We start from the raw sequence: 25,608 nt of genomic DNA on the forward strand, positions 1-25,608 counted from the left end.
GATGTCCACAAGAGTTTTAACGTAAATTGAATTTAATTACTCAAAGCGTTGCTGGCGCTTTCTTTAATCAGAATAGAAATAAGGACAAGCTGAGAGCTTAGGACACATGGTACTTAAGGGGGAAAATGAAGAGTGTGCCTCATGCAGCGGTGAATGAGCAGAGGGAAAGGCAGGCTAGGACTGCGGAGCTTGCTGTCTTAGGTTCTCTCCTCCTTACTTCTGCATCTCAATACTGTGTCCCTCTGACAGGCCTTCTCGCCTACCGTGGAAAGTTCTTTGGCTGAGATGGATGAAAACAGTATTAACAGAGAACTGAAGCAGAAATTAAACTTCTGTTGTGAGGAAGAGAGTGAGAACAAAGAGCAGAAGGAAGCACGGGAGGGCTGGGAGGCCCAGAGCCTCACCCCAGAGCAGTCTGAATCCAAGGATCCAGAGGCCCTGTCTACACCACCCAGAACACCCCTGAGGGATGAACGCGAACTCCACACATTTCAGGAAAAAGGCCGAGTGAGTCCAGAGCCTGTTTTGGGGACCCCGGTGTCAGAACCGCCCAAGTGTCCTACAACACCAGCCCAGCCAGATGACAGAAGCAAGCTGCTGTACTGTGAGAGTCCTGTCACTCCCAAAGTGAGTAAGTTTTGGGGAGAGGGACCCAGGTTCCTTCAGTTCAGCTATTAGAGAAAGAGGACCGGTCCATGATGTGTATAGGATGGATTATCCCCAATTCCATATTTATTGCTAAAAATAAACAAGAGCTTCAAGTTATCAGAAAACAGAATTAAATGTCTCGCCAGCTGCCCTCCCAAAACCACTGCTGCCAGCAACTATTTGGTGGAAGCCACAAATAAATGTTGGGTGGGGGGAAAGTTCCTAGTTAAAGAATATCGGCACTGGAAGGAATATTGAGATCTACGAGAAAATCAAGGTCAATGGCAGACAGGACTAGAAACCTGATCTTTTTGTCTCAGTCTATTCTTTCCATTATGCCAACTATTCTTTTATGATTATTTACTCATATTTCCTAATATAAGAATGTTCACATTCTCTGTTTGAACATATTCATATCACCTTGTGGCTGCTCTTCCCAGAGGGAAGTCCTCTCCCCTCCCTGGCCTTGTAACGTTCAGGCTCTACCATTATATGTGAGCAAAGAGGGAACCTGTGACACTTCTGTAGAAGCCGAGGATTGCTGATAAGCAAAGGTCCTGAGTAGTTGGCATATTCCTGTAGTCTTGTTGTAACTGGTCTCCTGCTACATTTTTTGTGTTATTCAAGCCAGGGCTGGGACAGGGCTACCTCTAACAGGCTGGTGCTGTGGTGTGTAAGCCTCAGGAATGGTATTAGCTCTACTTTCTCCTGGCTCAGCTTGAGGTACTTAAGTTTATTATCATAACATCTGTGCTTCTGATTGTAGCACAGTCACTGCCGGCAGGTCTCTTTAGTACCTGCTGAGTGTGGGCACTGTGTCTACAGGAAATACTAAGTTTCTTGTCTGAATTGTAGACAAACTACTCTGGTGTCCATCAGTGGGATTTTCAATGGTCCCAATACCCACCAATCAATCATCCACTCATTTTTTTTTTTTTTGAGGACCTACTGTGGGCAAGGAGCATAAGACAGTCTCTGAGAAAGAGGAGATGTACCTATAGACACTATGTAATAAATAGGTGCTTCAAGAGTGGTCAGAGTTCACTGGGTGGATTGCTTCTCAGTGGTGATCAGGAAAGAAATAAAGGTGAAGGAAGCATATGAAGATCAATGAAGTTGGTATGGTTTTAAAATATAGAAAGTAGAGAGTGGCCTGAGAGAATATGGTGCCGAGAAAAAGTACACAGGTGAGAAAACATGACATGATGTGTATATGTCATTCATTTAAAAGTGAACTGAATATCTCGATATGCTAGCTGACCCTCTGCTGTCACACCCATTTACAGCTTTCAAAGAGTGCCCACAAAATAAAGATACATACAATACTGAAACAATAATTAAAGTTCAGATCAGGTATGTTAGAGGAGTGGTACCACATGATGAGAAAGAATTAGAAGTTAAGTCTCAAGATATCAGAGAAGCCTTTCCCAAGAGACCAGTGTTTGAGAGAAGTCTTAAAGAATAAGTTGGAGGTCACCAGGCAAAGAAGGAGGGAATGAGCACTTGAGGCCAAAGGAAAAGCATCAAACTGTCGAGGGGAAAGACCATGGAAAACTGCATGTTACTCAGTAGTGACAGGGTCTGTACATGTGAGAGTGCAGATGCAGACAATGACGCCAGAGTTGGTAGGCAGGAGCTAGATCAAGACTTTATCTTAAGTGTTGAGAAGGCTATTAAATGGTTTTGAGCAGAGGCACCTTTGAAAAATCATGACTTTCATATGGAGGATGGAATGGAGCAGGAGAGATCCTGGAAGCAGGGCAGTATTCACAGTGGAATTGTTGAGAAAGGAGAAGGACTTGAATTACAACAGCAATAAATTGAGGGATGTTTAGGAATTGGTAATTGACTTGATGGAGGGGTTGAAGGAAGAAGAGAGAGCTGGGGTGCAGCCAGGCTTCTTGCTTGTTTGAGTACATGGTAACTTGAATCAAGTCAGGTGACACTAGAGCAGTGGTTCTCAACCTTTCTAATGCTGCGACCCTTTAATACAGTTCCTCATGATGTGGTGACCCCCAGCCATAAAATTACTTTCGTTGCTACTTCATAACTGTAATTTTGCTACTGTTAATGAATCATAATGTAAATATCTGTGTTTTCCGATGGTCTTAGGCTCTACAGCAGCGGTTCTCAACCTGTGGGTTCCGACCCACAGGTTGAGAACCACTAGCAGGGTCGCCTAAGACCATCGGGAAACACAGATATTTATGTTATGATTCATAACAGTAGCAAAATTACAGTTATGAAGTAGCAACGAAAGTAATTTTATGGTTGGGGGTCACCACAACATGAGGAACTGTATTAAAGGGTCTTGGCATTAGAAAGGTTGGGAACCACTGCACTAGAGGATGTACAGGTTTGGCAAAAGCAGAGATGTCATGCAAATAATTGGATAAATGGGTCTGGAGTACAGGGAGACAATCTGAGTTGGAGATCAATATCTGGGCACCATCAGCATTTGGGGAGCTGTTGAAGCCTTGGTTGGATAAGTTCATGTAGCCTGAGTAAGGAGAGTAGTGGTTTGAGTTAGGAGTCTTGAATAATGCCAAGATTTGAGAGACAGGCAGAGGACAGAGTTTGGGAGGGAAACTGGAAATTCAACTAGGAAAGTACATACTTTATAGTTTGGCTCAGGGTCAGTGGAGGGAGGCTACAGCAATAATAACTGGAGATGTTATACCAAAGTCAAGGATGCATAGGGAAGGAATGTTGGTTTAATTTAGCCTTAACAAAGGATAGGGCCATAAATGACCCAGAATGTCTTCAGCTCACTGTAGGTACTTCCTAGCAGGATGGAGATAGAGATAGAAGAGCTTCCTTAGAAGGTAGTAAGGCCCTTGTCACTGAATGACCACTTGATAGAGACATAGAAGGGATTCGAGCATCAGGGCACTGATTATAGTGACTGGGCCTTTAAATTTTTTCCCAATCCCAAGACACTGTGATGTTGTGCCTTAGTGGGAGGTTGCCTCCTTCTCACACCATCTTCAGAAGTCAGGGAGCTATCACCCAAACTTCCTTTCTTTCTCATCTGTAATGGAGCTGTTAAACTTACGGAATTAGCTCCACTCTCTGGGGCATATTGATACTCTCAACCTGGTCATCTTTCCAGAAACTTTCAATCTGCTTTATTTTCATGAAATTCCTTTCATGACTCTGGTCCAAAACTAAGTTCTTACAGGTTTCAAAAGGATTACTCATAATTCTGTCATTCTGGCAATACAATCTTATTAATATAACTAATATCCTTCCCTCTATTTTAAGTGGAGCTCGCCTTCACATTTCCAAACTAGGAATTCTGACATTATCTGCGCTGATGTGAACACTTTTCCTTCCTTTTATTTGAAAAATGTCCAGGCTCTTTTTGCTGTCCTGGGGGTGTGGCAGCCAGAGCTGTGCAGCATTCCAGGTGTGGATGCCCCGCTGTTTCATAGAAGATAGATGTGCTTTACTCTCCATACGAGGATCAGCATCACAAAAAACTGTTTCTCAGTTAATGATTCACTATCATTCTAGGTCCATTTCCTGAATCACATTGACAACAGAAATATTATACAGTTGTACTTCTTTTGAACCAATACTCAGACCTATTGTAAACTTACAGGAAGACTGTGAGTTTGTCATTGGTGGCTTTCTCTGACAATAGCCCCAGGGTGGTTCATCCTTTGAATTCTAAGACATATATAAAACCCTTGTAAAAAATCAACTCTGGCAATGACATCTTTTTCTTCATTAAAAACAATAAATGTTAGTGTCCTGGCCGGTGTGGCTCAGTTGGTTGGAGCATCATCCTGTGCACTGAAAGGTGGAAGGTTCGATCCCCAGTGAGGTCACATACCCAGGTTGTGGGTTCAATCACTGGTTGGGGTACATATGGGAGGTAAGAGATTGGTATTTTCTCTCACATCAGTATTTCTCTCTCTTTCTAAAATCAATTAAAAAATGTTAGGTTACTAAGTGTACTTCCTTCATTTCTGCTTGTATCAATCACTTAGTGAATATGTATAAGTTCAATATTCATTTTTTGTAGCCTCACATTCTTTAAATTACATTTGCATGTAGTGAATCATGTTGTAACCTACCTTCTGCTTCTACATTCAAAAGTCATGGGCTGAGACTATGAAAGAGTAGAATTCTTTAAGAAAGAACCTTACAGTATAATGCTTATACTACAAGGTTTATCATGGCCCCTGTGTCTACCATGTACTCCTGAAGGCCCATGACACAGGTATTCCGCTGGCCCCTGCTAGTTAGGTCATAATGGCATTCTGCTGTCTCATCAGAATTCTCTTTGACCTCTCCCCTCTGTCTTTTGGTTTAGTTCTGGGTACGTTTTAGGCCTGTATTCTCTTACTGTAACCTACTTGGAGTGGTAAGTCCTGCACATTTTCTTCTCATTGACATATTAGTTGAAGCCACTGCAAAGCCTTATAGCCCAAGGGCTTAGAGCATTACTTCTCCATTTTTTAACCCCACTTCATGGAGCTCTTCTCATTTGGTGCCTACATTTTAAGAGGAATTGGAAATATTTTCCTCCATGTTGAGTCCATGAAATCTTTCCCTTACAAAGTGATTATTTCTGAAACATCAATGAACAGTTACCTAATGGACCATTTAAGAGCTGGAATTCATCTCTGCACCCCTCACAGCACCCAGCTCAGAATCAGCTACTTAGTAAGCAGCAAACACATATTTCAACAAATGGTGAGAGGGAGTTAAAGTACATACTCTGAGATGTTAGGACCAGGTCTTCTAAAGTCATTTTCATTTGTCTGAGCTTAAATGTCATCCTTAAAAAGTTGGAGGTGGGACTCAATTTGGTGGTTTTCCAAGCTGGTTATCAGAAGTGCCTAGGGGAAAGAGGGGGAGTGTAATGACAGTAGATTCCTGTTGTGGGTCCCATGAATCAAAATATCTAGTGGTAGACTGGGAATCTGTATTTTTCACCAGAGGACCAGTTATGAAGCAACTAGTTTGCTCTGAACAAGGTAACATTCAAGACCCCTTTCAGCAATAATAGTATTTGGTTCAAATATTAACTAGCGCCCTAACCGGTTTGGCTCAGAGGATAGAGCAGCCATGGGCAAACTACGGCCCGCGGGCCGGATCCGGCTGTTCTATCCGGTTCTCTTGCTCTCCCCTCCACTCCTTTACTTTGAATTTATATTAGTTCACACAAACACTCCATCCATGCTTTTGTTCCAGCCCTCCGGTCCAGTTTAAGAACCCATTGTGGCCCTCGAGTCAAAAAGTTTGCCCACCCCTGGATAGAACGTTGGCCTGCAGACTCAAGGGTCCCAGGTTCGATTCCGGTCAAGGGCATGTACCTTGGTTGCGGGCACATCCCCAGTGGGGAGTATGTAGGATGCAGCTCATCGATGTTTCTCTCTCTCATCGATGTTTCTAACTCTCTATCCCTCTCCCTTCCTCTCTGTAAAAAATCAATAAAATATATTAAAAAAACAACAACAAAAAATATTAACTAGCTAACTGATACGGAACTTTTTTTTTTTTTAACTAACATCGTTCTGATTTGCCTTATGTCATCCTCAGGGCCAGCCAAGCCAGTCCATGATTTCTTCAACAGGGAAGCTGCCCTCCCGAGGTTCTAAGCATTTTAGGCTCACACCTGTCGCTGTAACAGATGAAATGACCTCATTAGCTCTGGTTAATATTAATCCCTTCACTCCAGAGTCCTATAGAAAACAGTTCCTTCAATCCAGTGGCAAGAGGAAAACCCGAGGAGATCTGTAAGTATACTGTGGCCAATGATTTCTGAGAACTGATCTTACTATGGTCAAGAGGAAGAGAGAATGTTGAAGTGAGATTAGGAGCAAGAACTCTGTTAGAATGAAACTGGCATTGGTTACATATCCCCTCCTTTCTAAATGTCAATGTTGGTTTCCCCTTGTGTGGGTTGTCACAGAGATTCTAGCCTCTTTCCATTCTGGAGTGTGCTGTGAGGTGCCTTCTATAAAAGGACAGCAGACCTCTGACTTCCATTAGGAAGTTAAATGGGCTATGGAATTGCCTTCAAGGGGTCTCCTGTGGTCAACAGAATGTTAGCAGCTGGGGAAAGTACAGTTCATACTTCAAAGAGTCTGTTACTGTTTCTAGTCCAGCTTGTCTGACTGGTGATGAGAGCTGTGGGGCAAGGATTTGAACTTCTCTGCAGGTGTTGGAAGACTGGCTGAAGAGAAGAAGAGAGTGTTGCTTTCAGAAGTGGTAAAAGCCAAACTGCACCACTGTGTGTCTCATGCAGGGACATTTCTTTACCATGTCCCCCCAAGGCTCCTTTTTTATAGAAAGAAACCACCTCTAAAATGAGCCAGTCTTTGTGCCTGATAATGTACTTGGCAAAATAAATGCACAGCTAACAATCTGAAGTTTGCAGAGCATTTAATGTGTTACCTTGAGTTGTTTCTTTGGGGATCAATGACTATGCATTAACCAGCCTTAGGCCTCGAATAGGTTTTCTCAACACTGTCTCCTGCATCTTAAGTAAACAGGACTTCAGCACAAGTAAACCACCCATTTTTGTTACCAAGAATTCTGTTGGTTTTAGCTGTTTAGGATTATTTATAAGTCATCAGAATTTGTGGTTTCACTTGCACTGAAGCCAGCCAGACCAGACAGTTCATCTGAATTCCTGGCAATGAAATTGGGGACACTTTAGTAATGTTGCTTAGTGCCGAGAGGGCATTTTTCTTACTTATTGAATTTAATAAAGTTTCAAATGTCATATACAATTTAGGTCACACATGTCAAGTATCAATTTATTTCCATGAGTGTGATGCCCTCCATTTGCCATTAATACCCTGCACTTCTCCAGAAGAAAAATCTATAGCTTGGCTGAAAGCAAGGTAGAAACTAAAATCTTGCTTAAAGATTCAGGATGCAACTGCTCATGCCAAAGAGGAGATTTGTCAGAGACTTCAGCCAACCTATTAGTATTTTTATTAGCTTGGCATTACACTCATAGATTAGGAGAGTTGAGATTTTTACAACAATTTTGGTTGTTTTATAATTTCTATTTAATCTTTGTATATTGTTTCTGACATTGTTATTTAAGGTTTCTAAATTCTATGTAGTTAAAAAAAAATGTCTCTTTAAAACAAAAAAAAATTGTCATCAACAATATCTTAGCCAGGGTCAGAGCTCCTTCTGCTATACTTCTGGTCTACCCAAGAAGCTCATAGGTACACAGCCAGGCTCTGGGGGAGAAGGAAGGGGAATGTGTAGGTGGCAGTGAAGAGCACTGACAGTTTCACGTGTGTTCTGTGTGCATTCCTGCCTCCAGTGCTCAGCAGACGCTGTTCTATTTGCCTAAAACTCCGCTCCTTTCCTTTATCTGGTTCCGACTCATTCTTGGAAGCCTAGCTTACATATCCTCTCTTTTGGGAAATACTTTTTTGCTTGAAATAATTAATTGGGTGCTGTCTGTCGTATCCCTTGATATCTTGTTCTAATCCTCACCTGGGTTCTTATATTGAAATGTCTGTTTTTTCCCTGTCCCCAAATATAAATTGAAGAGGGGAAGGAATTGTCTTATTTAGTCTCATAGCCCCAGAAACCAGAATGGTACCAGGATCAATGAGTGCTAATCCTAATCATATGTTGACATCACTTTTTTTTTTTTAAAGCGAGGAAGCTGATCCGGGGGAAGGCAAAGTAGAACAAGGGCTGCCTGCCAAGGTGAGCACAGTTCTGTGGCCCAGCTATAGTAACCGTCATTTCATTCTCTTGCCTCTGTCTCCTCCCTTTCTTCTCTGTCCTCTCTCCCTTCCTCCCTCCCTCCTTCCTTCCTTTCTTCACTCCACCCCTACCCCCAGCACTTCGTAGCAAATTGCTTTGCCGATTAATTTATTTGGACTCTCATCAGGGTCTATATTATTAGCTAGTTGTTACTTTATTTTATTTCTTTTTTATAGAGGAGGGGGGAGAGAGGGAAACGTTTATTTGTTCTTCCACTTATTTATGCATTCTTTTATGTGTCTTGACTGGGGATTGAACCTGCAATCTTAGCATATTGGGATGATGCTCTAACCAACTGAGCTACCTGGTCAGGGCTAGCTAGTTATTAACTTTACCAGACATTGTCTGATATATGCTGAATCATTACCTTGGAGTATTTTTATATGAAAGGTTAATTCTTATGTCTTTGATCTGGGGGGAAGTTCTGTATTCATAGGGTAGAGAAGTGAAGGAAAAATCAAGATAATTTAAGGTCCCAAGATAGAAAAACAGAACAGAGAAAAATGGCATGAAACCATTTTTATATGTAAAATCTTAGCTCTTCCATATGTCAAATACCTATTGATTTTTACAATGTTCAGAATCTTTGATCCAGTATCTATTATTTGATAATCTAACATAAGAAAATAATGTTGAAAATATTATCACAGGAGTGTTTATTGCAGACTTAATTATAAGAGCAAAAAAAAAAAAAACAAACTAAATAAAATGAAAGAGGAGGGAGTACTAAATGTCCAATAATAGAACGGCCCAGCAAATTACAGTTTAAAGTCAGGGGAATATTACATTGCCATTAAGATCTTTATCATGAAAATATGGCTATGTTTAATGTTCAGCAAGCAAAAGGAGAAGGAGAAGGGCTGAGGTTGGGGAATGATGTGGATGGTAAGCTGGCTTATTAGGTGTCTGAGATGGGGATGGGAAGGGAGTGGGTGTGCTACTGGTAGACAGCCTTGAGGCCTCTGATTAGAAGTTTGGAATCCTCGTGGGAAACAATGAGGTGTTTGCTATTCTACAGTATCATTTTGCAAAAACAATTCTTACTATTAGAGGAGATGGAGCGAGGGCTGGTTGCTACAGCAAATCTAGACATGGAGGAAACAGAGCTTGAGACTGGATAAGGGCAATGGAAAGTGTAGATCTTACTGATGAAGACTGACTGATACTGGATATTGAAAATGAAGAGCGAGAAAGAGTCAAGCTTTTTAAAACTTTAGATTTAAAAGTTCATGCTTATGGAGACACTAGGAAAATGTTGGGATTGTGGAGATAAATCAGCTTGGATTGAGGTTCATATAAATTTATGGAAATCAGAACCACCATTTACTGAGAAGTTACTATGTGCTTGGCATTGTACTAAGTTACACACCACACACACACACACACACACACACACACACACACACACACATTTTCTTGAGTAGTATTTAAAGAACCCTGAGGAGTTGTTACTGTGAACCTGCTGAGGTTCATACAAGATGTGAAAAACGTTTAAAAATTCAATGATTTGCCTGGGGTTCTTTACTAGCTGGACAATCAGTGATGTTGCTACTTGGCCAGTAGGGGGAGTGGTTGTTATATCTGAGCACGTAATCTGAAATAATAAATTTGACAATTTTGTTTTGCAGACTAAGATTTTTGATGAAGCAAATTGAACACAAGTATATTTATTCAACTTGAGATAATTAGCAGCCAGAGTGTGAGACCTGTAGACTACTGTCAAAGGGAGGTTGTTTGTTTTGTGTTTTTCCCTAACATGCCCTACCCAGCTCCCAGTCACTTCTTCAGCTGAGGATGGTAGGGTAGCTCTGGCTGTGAGTAGAAGTGTCCCCTCTAGGAACATACAGATAAGAATATTATGGCCAGATTGGAAATTATAGTGCAGAGAAGGTAGTCAGCAACTGGGGAGGTTCTTGGTACCATGACTATTGACACAGATAAAATCCAATGGATTTGCCCCACAAGTCTTTTTGAAAACTTAGAGAAATATAGGAATATAATAATCCTCAACTTTATTGCTCACGTTAGGATTATTTTAACTTTTTTATTAAAATATTTCAGAGATGTGTTCTACGAGAAACCAACATGACTTCCCGCTATGAAAAAGAATTCATGGAGTTAGAAAAGATTGGGGTTGGGGAATTTGGTACGGTCTACAAGTGCATTAAGAGGCTGGATGGATGTGTTTATGCAATAAAACGCTCCACGAACTCTTTTGCAGAATTATCAAATGAGTGAGTACTTTTGAAATGTACTAGAAGCACAAACTTGGATTTGTAAAGCTTTTTCTTGTCAAAATATTTTAAATAATAGCACTGAGGTCATTAAAAAAAATTTGCTACTTTTTAAAAATCACCCTACCCCCTCCACTGTACGTTGTCTCACATTTATAACCTTTCTGGGTTTTCCATATCAGACGTCAGTTATTTCTTAAAACATACCATGATCATTTCGGGTCATTTTGTGGTGTGTGTGTATGTGTGGTTTTTGTGGCTTTTACTACTGGTTTTATTGCTTTTTAATAATTAATAAACTTATGGAATGATCGTATGGTTTCTGTTTAGTTCATCAGAAATATTGCCAAGTAGTTAACTCCCTGGTTTATCTCTACTTTGTATTAATGATGAATTTAATAGTCATGTTTCAAGGACTATGAGGAAGGAAAAATTAACAGAATTAAATTTCATTTCCAGAAGTAATTGTTCTTCCTTTTCACAAGGATAACGAACATTTTCAGATTCAGCCAATGTTTTTTTTTTATTAACTATGCCGAATACTTTTTAATACTTATGCCGAATCTGAAATTATCGATTTTAGAATCCCTTCATTTTCACTTTTGTTTTTTAAAAATATATTTTATTGATTTCAGAGAGGAAGGGAGAGGGAAAGAGAGAAACATCAATCAATGATGAGAGAGAATCATTGATTGGCTACCTCCTGCATGCCCCCTACTGGAGATCAAACCCACAACCTGGCCATGTGCCTTGACCAGGAATCAAACCATGACCTGGTTCATAGGTCAACACTAAATCACTAGGCCACAACAGTCAGGCTAGAATTCATCATTTTTATACTGAAACTCACCAAATACTGTATTTTGCTTTTTTTGTGTGTTGGATTTCATGTTCCGCTATAAATATCTCTTTCCAAGGGTGTCCCCTGACTGCATATTGGCAAGTTTAATATTGACTCTTTTTTTTTTTTTTAATATATTTTATTGATTTTTTACAGAGAGGAAGGGAGAGGGATAGAGAGTTAGAAACATCGATGAGAGAGAGACATCGATCAGCTGCCTCCTGCACACCCCCTACTGGGGATGTGCCCGCAACCAAGGTACATGCCCTTGACCGGAATCGAACCTGGGACCCTTCAGTCCGCAGGCCGACGCTCTATCCACTGAGCCAAACCGGTTAGGGCTAATATTGACTCTTGACTGTCTAGCCTTCATAGAGAAGATAGAAGGCTCATGACAATATTCACAATCAAGTCCATGGTGGCCTTCTTGTGAAGCCCATCAAGATATTTTAATATAATACAGTAAAATGAAAATCCAAAGCACGTCTGCTGTTGAGGTAGCACCACCTAAGCCTTCTCTTTACTTGTGCCATGTTTAATTAAAAAAACCATGGACTTAGGTGTCAAGATGACCAAGGTTCTAGTCCGAGGTCTACTATCACTTGCTTGAGTTTGGACCATTCACTGACCTTTCTAAAGCCTTTATCCTTGCCACTGTATCTCACTGCATCATTATGATAATTAGGGATAAAATAATAAGCAAATAGTGAGCATTCTATAAGTGTTCTGCCATTGTTAATGAGTCATATCTTGTCTTTTAAATAAACATTTGCATGCATATTATCCTGATTCATTTTTCTCAATGCTTTTCTATCTCTCAGGAATTCAGTTTTGCATGAAGTTTATGCTCATGCAGTACTTGGTCATCACCCCCATGTGGTACGTTACTACTCTGCCTGGGTAGAAGATGACCACATGATCATTCAGAATGAATACTGCAATGGTAAGTATGTGGACTAATGTCTACGGAGAGGGAGATGAATTTTTTTAAAAGTTGATTTGAGAGAGAGAGAGGGAGAGAGAGAGAGAGAGAGAGAGAGAGAGAGAGAGAAACATCGATTTATTGTTCCACTTAATTATGCATTCATTGGTTGATTCTTGTACGTGCCCTGACTGGGGATCAAACCTGCAACCTTGGAGTATGGGGACGATCCTCTAACCAACTGAGCTACCTGGCCAGGATGGGAGATGAACTGTTAAGTCTTCAGAAAAAAAACCTTTGCCTCTTCCTTGTAGTTTATGCTGGGTGTAGCAGAGTCATACCTAAAATGCCTCCCCTGCAATTTTGCTTAGAAGCAGAGAGCTGGAGGAAATGAGTTGAGTTAAAAAGGAATTTTTAGGTTTATGCTATTACATATTTCTTTTGAAGCTGATGTGTAGCTGATACATAGAAGCTCTCACTCCATTCACACTTTACTTAACACTAGAAAGAGAACATTACCCTAGTGATTTGAATGGTAAATCGCCCTTTTACCATTTGCTAGGTATTCTAAAAGATGCAAGCATATTCCCTACAATTTTAGAGATGGGAGAAGGTGGGATGTGGTAAATGTATACAGCCAACTCCTGAGTTTGGGGATTGTTCCTGCTTCTTGATGCTTCTTAACCTTATTGAGCCTCAGTGTTCTCACCAGAGTAAGGGCATGGGGAGGGGCCTGGGGTTGAAACACAATGACTCCAGATCTATTTTCCAGGGTCGTTCAGAACTGTACGTACACAGTAACCAGTAAAACTGTTGTTCTGGGCTATTTAAGTTACAGAGTAGTCTTCTGGTTTAACATACTTCTAATCCATGACGAAGGGGTTGACATGACAGCAGTTATGTGTTGTTAATGCTCGGAAATATTTTTCATCAGGAAGTTCAGTGGTAAAGTAGAAAAAGTACTACCACATTGAATAGAAACTTACCATCATTTGAGGAGTAGCAATTATTTGGCATTTCCTTATTGTTTCCTTACAGCTTGCTTTGTTTGTAGCCTTACCTGTGAACTTTGTGGGGGTTTTCCTCCAACAGGCTCACCCCAAATCCCTTTTTGTATGTCTCTTGGAGATAAATAATGGACCCCATCTTTTATACTTAGGATTGAAAGGTAGAAACTTTTTAGTCATCTTCTTTTCCTAATTTCCTCTTATCATGACCTGAGACTCTTTATTCCTTTACTCCCTCTCTCTATAAGAATACTGGTTTTTATTTCTATGACTTCTAGCTACTAATAAATATCAAATAAAAATTACTCAATAAAGCAAAACAATACAGATTTGAGGCAATGTAAAGATTTCAAATTTTCAAAAAACGTAAAGAAATGGAGTGATTGTTCCTATTACAATTCACCTTTTCATTCTTTCCAACATTTAATACCTCCTACAGGATTGACACTTATTAAGCTCTAGGGTAAGAAACAATGTAGAGTGAGATAAGTCCTTATCTTCAAGGAGCTTTATTCCACTTGCTCTGTGACAGTGAATACACAAGAGACAATTAGGTGCAGAGCCAGATGTACATCTATGGATAAAAAGGGTCCAGAGAAGAGGAATGTGAGCAAGAGGCAGCGTGGAGTGGTACGAGGTGCCAGGGCTTTGAAGTCAGCAGACCTGGGGTTGACACCCAGCTCTGCTGCGTACTAGTTGTAAGATCGCTGGGATGTCACTTTATCTCACTGAGTAGAGAGACTGCAGTAATGACTTAAGGGAGTAGTTTGAGAATTAGCAACCATCTATGTCAAATGCTAGCACAGTGACAATGCTCCATACATAGGGAGAAGTCAGTAATCAGAGTTATTAGAGTAGCCTGAGAAAATCTACAGGAGGGAAGGCTTGACGGAGACCATGCCGAAGGATTAGGAGAGTTTAGGGAAGGGAAGAATCCAGTTAGGAAAACAGCCACAAGCACAGGGCAGGATGGTATTGACAATGGGTCTAGCCTAGCAGACAGTAAGGAGACAATGGGACTGAGGGGACCCCTACAGAAGGAAAGATTAACAAAGTAAAGTGTGGGAAGTCTAGAAAGCCCTGAAAGCCAGATGGACTAGATGTGATGGATTATGGGGAATCACTGTCTATCCATCATGGTGGTCCTCTAACTTCAATGAGTACCTACCAATTAAAATGTAACTATGATTTACCAAATGTAATTCACACACTTTGAACCTTTCAAATGTGAACTAGTCATGGAAAATAACGCATGCCCTTCTACCTTGTCTTGTTTGTAGTTATGGATACTTCATGTTGAGACTTTGCCCTGTGGCTCTAAATAAAAGATAAGTTCAAAGTATCTATAAGGTAGCAGAGTAGCCAGTGGCTCGTTCCACCTCCTTCCACTCTTCCCCCGACAGCATTCCCTACCTTCATCTTTTCCCCCTTCTGCCCTGTCTGCCCACACCCATCCTTACCCTGCGCCCCCAGCATGTCAGAACAGTCAGGTTTGAACATATGGCTATGGCTTTAACTCAGACGATAAATTAGATATGATTTAGATAACTTAGATTATAATTCCTAGAGACTAGCAGTCATCTGATTTCCCCTATTGTCCTTTTGGAGCCCTGAACCAATTAAATGTTCCCTCCACCTCCCCGCCCCCCCCCCCCCCCCCCACACACACACACACCCTTGCCAAGTTACCTCTGGGTCAGCCTCAGCAGAGGCTGATTTCAGTAGCAGGTTGGACGGTGAATCTCTCCCAACAGGCAGTATTTTCTTGTGTCGTCTTCTGTTACTGAAGTTTTTTAGAATGGCGATTCTCACGTTTGTCCGAGTGATATGACATTGGAAGTCGGTGTCCTCTGCGAAACACCATGCATACAGGCTATACTTTCCACCAAACAGGGAACTCGTCACCAACAGAAAACAATGCTTGTGTTGCAGGTAGCACCATAAAATCAAGATCATGAGACTACAAATGTCTGAACAAAATATTCTGCTGAATTGTTGGTCTGCTTTTTACATTTTATTGTTCGAAGGCATTTGCTATTTATTTGTTTTGGTATCTGTTAAGCCTCATGAGCAGACAGGAAAACGTAGATATATTTGTCTCAAGGTTTCTTTTTTCCTGCCAATCGGGAAAATTACCTTTTTTTTTTTATCTAAAGGAAGGAATTCAGCAGTTCATCTCAGGAGGATGGTATGAGGAGAGTTGCCCAGAGTGGGCTGCTCCCTTCTAGGGCACAGTGCTGGTGATTACAGCAGCCATTGCCAGATGGTACCTGGGGTTACGAAGTCAAGGCTCCGGTGTAGTTTGGTGAGGTTAGCAGGAATGAATTTTACAGTTCCTTCAGTATTGCTATGTCTAGTCACACATACTTCCTTGTTAATACTGTTCAGTAAAGAACAGCTAATTATGCTCTTCTATAAGAAGTAGACAGTCAGCTTTAGCTGTAGCAAAATAAGGATATTCAAATACCTTTGCATACAGCATACCTGGGTACTTTTCAGTAACTTCTACCATTGATAATTATTACTTGGCTAACTGTAATGTGACCTACAGAGCTTCCAAGTAATTGCAAGTGCTGCTAGCACTGGTCTAGTTACCCTTACTAAGTACCTGTAGCTCTTCGGGGGATTCGAAATATTTCTGCTAATCCTCTAAAACAGTGGTTCTCAACCTTTCTAATGCTGCGACCCTTTAATACAGTTCCTCATGTTGTGGTGACCCCCCAACCATAAAATTATTTTCGTTGCTACTTCATAACTGTAATTTTGCTACTGTTATGAATCGTAATGTAAATATCTGTGTTTTCTGATGGTCTTAGGCAACCTTGCTAGCGGTTGAGAACCGCTGTTGTAGAGCCTAAGATCATCGGAAAACACAGATATTTACATTACGATTCATTAACAGTAGCAAAATTACAGTTATAAAGTAGCAACGAAAGTAGTTTCCGATGGTTTTAGGCACTACAGCAGGTAACTTGAAGTAGTTTCCAATGGTCTTAGGCCAGGGTTGGGCAAACTTTTTGACTCGAGGGCCACAATGGGTTCTTAAACTGGACCAGAGGGCCGGAACAAAAGCATGGATGGAGTGTTTGTGTGAACTAATATAAATTCAAAGTAAAGGAGCGGAGGGGAGAGCAAGAGAACCGGATAGAACAGCCGGATCCGGCCCGTGGGCCGTAGTTTGCCCAAGGCTGTCTTAGGCTCTACAGCAGCAGTTCTCAATCTGTGGGTCGTGACCCACAGGTTGAGAACCGCTAGCAGGGTCGCCTAAGACCATCGGAAAACACAGATATTTACATTACGATTCATAACAGTAGCAAAATTACAATTATGAAGTAGCAACGAAAATAATTTTATGGTTGGGGGTCACCACAACCTGAGGAACTGTATTAAAGGGTCTCGGCATTAGAAAGGTTGAGAACCACTGCTCTAAAAGAACATGTTAAAGGGTTTCTAAGAACCCCCAGACTCCTTTCTTTCTGTCCTTTTACAGTATCCTTGACTCAATCTTGCTCTTCCCTCTGTTGCCAGGAGAGACATTCAGTTCAGAAAATATTTATTATGTGCCTGACCTGGGAAAGTTAAGATGAGATGCAGGTCCTGCCCTAAGGGACACCCTGGCTGGTAGGGAAACAAGTGTTCTAATGGACATGGACCTGGACGTAGCCCTTCCTTCGCTGTCACATCTCATTACCTCATTTGTAAAGTTAGCTTACAGGTGACTTCATTTTTAACAAGCTCCAATGCATTCTTTAGTTATTCTTCCTTTCTAATTAATGTCACCTGTAGTACATAAAATCTTTCCTAAGAAGGTTCCCATAAAAAACAAAAACAAAAAAACCTTTAGCCCTTCTTGTGTTTCTGAAAGGGGCTGGATTCCTTTTCTTTCTGAACTTAAGTATTTTAACACAATAGATCCATCTTTAAATTAAATTTCATATAGGATACTCTTAAATATGGATTTTCTAAAAAATACTGTTATTGTATGAAATCCTATTGTTCTGATATACACTTAAAGGGTGGGACAATGGACTTTATAACTGCCAGGGAGACACTGAACTCTAAGTGCTCATTAATGAAATAAAGGGTTTGGAAGCATTCTAATACCTTAGTACAGGGGCATCTAAGACCAGGAGTCAGATGAACCCAGGCCTTACTTATTAATGATAACAATTATAAATCAGGAGTCTATAGCTGAGGTACAAATACTGTGGTTCAACTTGGAGTTGGGTGTATATTGATGTTTTACATTTTTCCTTGGTTAGCAATCATTAAATGTTCTTATTTGGTTGTATATTTTTAATAGAATTAAACTTAAAATCAATTACATTAAATTACTAGATTCACACTGACATGAAATTAATCACCACACTAAGAGTAGCTATATGACTAAGGCTGACTGGCCTCCTGGTTAATAACTAGGTAAAACTTTAATTAGTTATTTGAGGCATACTCAAGACCATAGGGCCACATATTGGATATCTGGGATATGGCATTTTCTTTTCCTCTTTAAAAGCCCTGTAATTCTTCTTTTCTAACATGTCTGTAGTATGGGCAGGGGGAAAATATGTTTGGCATTGACATTGGAATAATCTAGACATGCTGGACTGGATTTATTATTTACTCTGCTTTCCTCTGTAAGATTCATACCCTTTCTCGCATTCTGGGGGCTACCCTTGGTCATTCTTTCCTAGGTGGGAGCTTACAGGCCGCTATATCTGAAAACACGAAGTCTGGCAATCACTTTGAAGAGCCAAAACTCAAAGACATCCTTCTGCAGATTTCTCTTGGGCTCAAGTACATCCACAACGCTGGCATGGTGCACCTGGACATCAAACCGAGTCAGTATGCTCCCCTCTGCCCCTCCAACTGTATTTAGTTCTTTTCCCCCTCTTGTCAAAATCTGTGCCTATCTGTCTATCAGTGTCAAAGATGCTGTTAGCTGGCAGAGTCCTTTTCTTTCATTTGTTTCCCCTAAACAAATTCAATTAAACAGCTTTCACCATTTTCTCCCTGGACACATGGGACAGAGAGAGAAAAGACTTTCTCAGATAGTGAAGCCAAAGTATGAAAATAATTATTTAATTTACCACATAGATAAATGACAACATATTGGCTACATCCTGACTGTTTACTGGTGCTATACCTTTTCTAATTCACACCGATTGAAGTGAGCAGAAATGGATGCTTTGGGCCTTCATCAATGTGAAACTCAAGGAACTGTCATTACTGTATTGCGTGTTTTTCTTATTTCTTTGTTTTGAGGCCACTAGCCTCTTCAGAGGATGTTTGACATCAGTTTCACTTATCAATCACTGAGCTGTTCATAAGTAGTGTGAGAGATTCCAGGGAAGAAGAGGCCCCTGTACTGTTGTTACAGGTGCACAGAAGAGGAAGAGAGGAAAGTGGCTGTAGTGGCAGATACAAAAAAAGAGTCTTCGGGGTGAAAAAAACATAGGTGAAAAAAACATAGGAATCATTATCTATGTCAATTCTGTATTTTTGCAGGTAACATCTTCATTTGTCATCAGATACAAAGGGACTCTCCTATAGTCCAGGAAGACATTGAAAATGATGCTGATTGGTTTCTCTCTACCAATGTGATATACAAAATTGGTGAGCCTGCCTTAATACTCTGACCTGTATTCTATTATCCTATAAAATGTATACTAATGACTCCATTTACTCCCGTTTTAAGAAAGACATGCTTGTAAAGAGCTCTATTTCTTTTCTTTTTCTTTCTTTCTTTTTTTTTTTAGGAGACTTGGGTCTTGCAACATCAATAAGTGAACCCAAAGTGGAAGAGGGAGATATTCACTTCCTGGCTAAAGAGATTTTGCAAGAGGTATAGATTAGGGAAACAGAGACTATTTTATAATTCACTGAACCTTTTGACTCTCAAATGAAAGAAATGGAAAGTATATATTTATAATTTAAATTGACATTATCCCTTTTCCTATTCAGAATGGAGACCAAAAATAGGAGAGAATTTTTCCCTAAAAAAGCATGAGAAAGCTGGCTCATTTATGGATTAATCAATATTTGTACTGTTCTTTGTAAAGGTCCCTTACTGTTTCTAGTATTTCTTAGAATTCCCAAACTCCTGAATTGCCTAGTAGGAAGAAAGAATTGATTGGTTCAGCCCATCTTTATCTTACTACTCTCTTGTTGGTAGCATACCAGCTCTGGTCATTGAAATGACCTTTAGTTATTGCCTACCTTCTAGGACGTCTGTGGAGTCAGGCCTGGCACAGTGATGTTAATTGGGTGGATCTGTGCTCTATCCTCTATCTTCTTAGAGGTAAAGCACTAACCACGGAGGATGTGACCTTGCCCAATGTGTCTAAGTTCACATGCATTGGAGTGAACCTTTCTTACCAGTTGTATTTTAGTCTAGACTCTCTTCGCTTGGCAAACAAACTGGCCTTCCTGTCTTCTGTTTTGAAGGATTATCAGCATCTCCCTAAAGGAGACATATTTGCGTTGGGATTAACAATGACAATGGCCGCAGGAGCAGAGTCATTACCCAGCAATGGTGCTGAGTGGCATCATATCCGCAAGGGTAACCTTCCACACATTCCTCAGGAGCTCTCAGAAGAATTTTACAATCTGCTCAAGGTGATATCTCTTATGAAATGAAGAGAAGATGGAAATACTGATTTTTTTAAAAAAGTAATGGCAAGTGGTTGGGGAAAGGGCAAGGGGAATGTTGGCAGTGCCACTGACAGAAGGAAAAGGGAATCGGGACCAAGAAGCCCAGCAGAGACATAATGTACATTATCCTGTTACATTATCCTATTACATTTTTCTTATTTGCCTTTCTGAACAACCCTGTGAAGTGCATAGTTGAGAAGACTCAGGCTCACAGTAGTTTCTGGACTTGTATTCCACCTTTGATAATTGATTAACTCCAAAATCAAACCTGTTCTTTTTGCTCCTATTTCAGGATTTTAATTAACCATTGTCAATAGTAACAGTGATGTTATTACTGAAACACACACACCACCTAAATTTTGAGTGTATAGAAGAAAGTATAAGCTAACTTATTAATAATTGACAATACTATCAATCATTTGAACTGTTGGAAGAAAGGTAATGTCAAATCAGGAATCTATGTGTCACTTGTACTCAGTGATATCTGTAGGAACTATGAAAGGGAAATATTACATTTGAAACAGAGAGGTACAAAAAAACTACACTATTGAGAAGCTTAGACTTATACTAAGAACACAAAAGGTATATGTAATATTTACTTTAGGGCTTAAGGAACAGGATCTGTTAGGATCCCTAAAAGCCTTAGAAATATCTACTCTTGGGAATTAAATTTGAGTTCCACAGTTCACCTGAAAACTTCAAATTTAGTGACAAACTTGTCCTTCCTCACTTCTGCTTTCCGGAAAAGAGAGAAATCCTTCCTCAGAGTGGTTTTTGTTCATAGTGTAATCACCTATTTTTATGTGTAAATTGCCCTTCAATTTAGTAGATAAGTATTTAGTACCTCAATGCTGGTAATACATATATGGTAATTCATTTAATTCTCACAACAGCTGGAAGGTGAATATTGCTGTCCCTTAGGAAAGGGAAGCTAAGTTTCAACAAAGAGGCTTGCCCAGGCCCTAGCCGGTTTGGCTCAGTGGACAGAGCGACAGCCTATGGACTGAAGGGTCCTAGGTTCAATTTTGGTCAAGGGCACATGCCCAGGTTGCAGTCTTGATCCCCAGTCGGGGTCGTGCAGGAAGCAGCCAATCAATGATTCTCTCTCATCATTTTTGTTTCTATCTCTCTCCCCCTCTCATTTCCTCTCTGAAATCAATAAAAAAAAAATTTTTTTTTTTTTAAAAAAAGAGACTTGCCCAGAACTACATAGTAAACAGGAGCTGGCTCTGAACGTTGCTCCCCAGATGGAAGTGCAGTGTTTTCTTCATTAAAGGACACTGCTAATTGCTGCAGATAATTAGGCATTTTCTACTGTATTAAAATCATTTTAGGTTACAGACACCCCCACCTGAAGATAAGTGTTGTAGGAATATTGTTATGGTGTGGTATCCTCAATTAATTTAAGTGAAAAAGGAGCATGTTGTGGTAGAAAGTAAACTGAACTAGGTGTTGGGCAACCTGGATTTGTCTAGGTCTTGTCAATGATGTAGACAAGTCACTTTATTTCAGGACCTCAGTTTCTTCCTCTTTAAAATTAAGCCATTAGAGTAGTTAATCATCCAATTAGCTCTAAATTATGATACTTAAAGTCAGAGATATGGATGACTGACCTACCAGATAGGGTGGAGGTAAGTTTTCATCTATTTCTTCCCTCCACACAAAGGAGAGGCAGAGTTTCACAAAACCCACAGCAGAAACTGGCGTGGTGTGGGCTTGGGTGGGCTGATTTCCCAAACAATGAAGCTTCTATTTCCTCACATTATCAGAACATGATCCACCCTGATCCCAGGGAGAGACCCTCTGCAGCAGTTCTGGCCAGAAGTCGGGTTCTCCGTCCCAACCTGGGGAAAACAGAAGAGCTCCAGCAGCAGCTCAACTTGGAAAGGATGAAGACAGCCACACTAGAAAGGTAGATTTTGGATGCTGGAGTTGAGAAAAAACCTCTTTATGTATTGCTCATAGAGAGATGACTGGTGTATCTGCTTTGTGGTTTCACAAGTGGAACTTGTGTCTGCAAGTGGAACCCAACATTATAATACGTAGGTCTCTGCCCACAAAGAGACTAGCAATATGCAGCCCTTTGCAGCACAGGGCTGGAGGCTCTGTGATTGAGAGAGAAAATTCAATTAATGCAAAGGAAGCAGAGTGAAGAATGCAAGGGAATACAACCGGTAAAGAAAACTTAGTGCGATTCTGAGTGACAACAGGTGTTCAAGAAACTGGTGATCTCCCAATGCCAGGTAATCCTAGTTAAGGTGGGAAGAGCCTGATTTTAGAACCCCATTAAATTTCAGGGGCAGGCAGATATTCTCTCTTGGTACATGTTCAGAGGAAGAGATATTTTTCCAAGCTAAAAGAATAAGTCTGATGACTTATTCATGTAAGCTTATATTCATGTGCGCATTAATTTATTAATCTATTCCTTCATTAAACAAATGGGAATTAATCAGATGGGACGGGTTGGTATAAAGGTCAGGCAGTGATGTTTGAGCCGAGTTCTGAAGGCATTTTAAAGTGATTTTTACATACACTGTGCACTATTAAAAAATAAAAGAAGGCCTTAGCCAGTGTGGCTCAGTCGTTAGAGCGTCGGCCTGTGGACTGAAGGGTCCCAGGTTCGATTCCGGTCAAGGGCATGTACCTTGGTTGTGGGCAAATCCCCAGTAGGGGGCGTGCAGGAGGCAGCTGATCGATGTTTCTCTCTCATCAATGTTTCTAACTCTCTATCCCTCTCCCTTCCTCTCTGTAAAAAAACTCAATAAAATATATTAAAAAAAAATAAAAAATAAAAGAAGATGCTCCATGTGTAAAATAAGCTTAGAAGTCCAACTTCTTTTGGATACAAAACCCATTGAAGAATAATTACCTTGAAAAGGCCACAACATGATGTATTGGCAATGAGTTGTGGAGACTTTAATCAGGCAATACTTCCTAATAAGCATCTTTATTATCTTTTTGCTCTAGTTTTGTTTATTAGCTAGGAAAATGGAATCCAAAATACAAATATTTACATATATGATGTCATAGGAATATAAGTTTTTCTTCGGGTGTGGTGTGTTCATTCTGCCAAACCAGCTATGCAGGCACAGGTGACTGTCATCAGCCACTACCAGAAATGGACATCCATTAGAGATGCCTGCTTGAAATTGTCTAGACCAGGGGTTGGCAAACTTTTCCATAAAGAGCCAGATAGTAAATATTTTACACTTGTGGGCCATGTGATCTTTGCTGCAATGACTCAACATAATGTAAAAGCAGCCATAGGCAACATATAAGTGAATGGGAGTGGTTAAGTTTTCCAATAAGACTTCATCTATAAAAACGGGTGGCTGGCCAGATTTGACCCATGGCCATGGTCTCCACTACAGGATAATCTATAGTTCCCTCCTTATTTTAAAGACCATTTATGCCCCAATCAGTAGGATTTAGGAAGCCAAACTTGCCAAGTGTTGTGGCACAGGTCGGCTGGCCATTTTTAAGACAATCACAGGCGCAAATTTTCTGTGTATAGATAGTTTAGGCTTGTTTCTATAAATACTGAAATAAAAAGAAATCTCTATATGGTAGTTTTGATCATGAACATCTCTAATTTAGGATGGAGTAACGTGGTTTTCCTCTTTCATTGCTAGGGAACTGAGAGAAGCCCAGAAGGTCCAGGAGCCCCAGGAAGGCCACAGTGACTCTGAGGTCTTGGGGACCCTTACAAGATCAGGAAGCACCAAACGCCTAGTGGGAGGAAAGAGTGCAAAGTCTTCAAGCTTCACCTGTGGGGATTCTTCCCCATAAGAACTCATTTCACATCAACCCACAATATATATTGACCATGCCAAACTAACTCTTATAAAAGGAAAGATTAACCCACTTCAATACCCAAAGATGTCGAAAGCTACTCCTAATTTAGCCAAGATACTAAAGCTATTGAGGCCTTTTATTAGCAAGCGTCTCTGGTACCATAATCTCCTCTATTGTTATATTCCTAACACCATCTATCCATAGTTCATTTCTCACATTCATTGGACACAATGGGGAAGCATGAGCTTCTGAACAGATGGAAGAGAAGGAATCAGCCCTCAGTGCAACCCATGGACTAAGACGTTGTTCTAGCTAATTACCTATGAAGGATCCCAGTGACTCTTCCTGCACATTGAAAAAAATACAATTTTTGTTGAGTTGTAACAGCTTACAAGAAAATGCACCTGGATTTCAACAAATGTTCCCCGGGTTATCTGATGGTATTTGTAAAAGAATTCTCAACCACTTTAGTTTTCCTACTGTGTTCTCTGAATGGAGACCATCACTTCCTTTGATATTGTATTTATTAGATATAAATGACTTCACCATTATTTGAGGTGGATAGAAATAAGGCTATACATAACTTGAAATTTCTGAGCTGGCTATTAATTTATGGGATAAAAACACTGGTTAGGGGTCTGAGGGAAATTTAATGTGATTGTTCTCCCTCAGTCTATTTGCCCTGACCCTGTTGTAACTGTTATGACTGGTTTTGATTTTCTGGGTGTCACCAATTTCTCCTTGATTTGATCTGAATTTGGCTTTGTTTCCTGTGATTTTTAGCATATTTTATCCAAATCCTTTTTCCTGTATATATATTTTTAAAGGAATAGAATATTTGTAAATAAAGGTTTTTATCTTGTCCAAAGCCAGATATGGGGAAAGCACTCTTCTTTGTAATATGTAACTAACAAAGAGTGAGAAATTTATGTTGGAAACGACTTCATGAGTAGATAGGTGAGACAATTTGGTAGGTTTGTACTAACAGGTCTGTTTCGAGGCTCAACTTCACAGGCCCAAAAGCTTATAATGGCCAGGCTATGATATAAAATAATATTGGTTATAAAGACATTTGCTAATTATGTCATATTAATAAACATAGCCTGTAAATAGTTTGTAAGTTTTTTTTCTGCCTTATTTTCTTTTGCCTTAATTTTAAAGTTATTTTTTAACTGAATAAACCATCAGACCATTTTTTCTTCTGTCTTGGAATAGCAGTTCTTCCCATGCAATTAAATGGGGTATAGTGCTCCATATTGCTCATTGCCATTTTTTAAAACCAGTCTTTGTTCAAGGTTTTAAAATCGAATTAATTTATCTCTTGCTTCTCCCAATCCTGCCATGCTTTTTGCAGTACAGTGCAAGGTCAGCCACAATTTGTGAATTATAAACAGGTATATTATTAAGAGTATGCAATGTATAGACCAGAATTTTTTGGTTATACTTGTCTTCTCATGCATCGACACCTACTACTGTGAGGGTCTACTCCATTCCTATCGTGACACCTGAACGCACCTGGTGTCAGACTCTTGGTTTTTCTCCCTCTTCTTTTGCTGGGCTCCATGGGAGCAGGAAGTCGCCAAAGGAGCAGGTAGTTGCACAGACACTGCCGAGTATGGAAGGGACTGGGTCTGTTTTCAATTTGCATGGTGCTTTCTGCTTTTTAAAATTCATTCATTCACTCATTTTAAATAACCTTTTCCATGCTTCTAACACCAAATTATTTGTGAATACAAAGAAAGAGGGAGAGATTAG

The 25,608-nt window shown here is 40.1% G+C and overlaps 1 protein-coding gene across 1 annotated transcript; it reads left to right on the plus strand.

The window, feature by feature from the left end:
- Positions 1-285: 285 nt before the first annotated feature.
- On the plus strand, positions 286-24,305 carry WEE2 (WEE2 oocyte meiosis inhibiting kinase; the record flags this gene model as incomplete). Its single annotated transcript, XM_080665163.1, has 11 exons — positions 286-627; positions 6,202-6,398; positions 8,292-8,343; positions 10,465-10,637; positions 12,300-12,421; positions 18,099-18,245; positions 18,913-19,020; positions 19,164-19,249; positions 19,852-20,022; positions 21,828-21,970; positions 23,691-24,305. 11 exons carry the CDS (start codon positions 286-288, stop codon positions 23,845-23,847), a joined length of 1,698 nt encoding a protein of 565 aa, XP_080521289.1. The 3' UTR covers positions 23,848-24,305.
- Between the last annotated feature and the right edge of the window lie 1,303 nt (positions 24,306-25,608).

This window comes from Plecotus auritus (assembly GCF_963455305.1).
Source record: "Plecotus auritus genome assembly, chromosome: 4".
NCBI lineage: Eukaryota > Metazoa > Chordata > Mammalia > Chiroptera > Vespertilionidae > Plecotus > Plecotus auritus.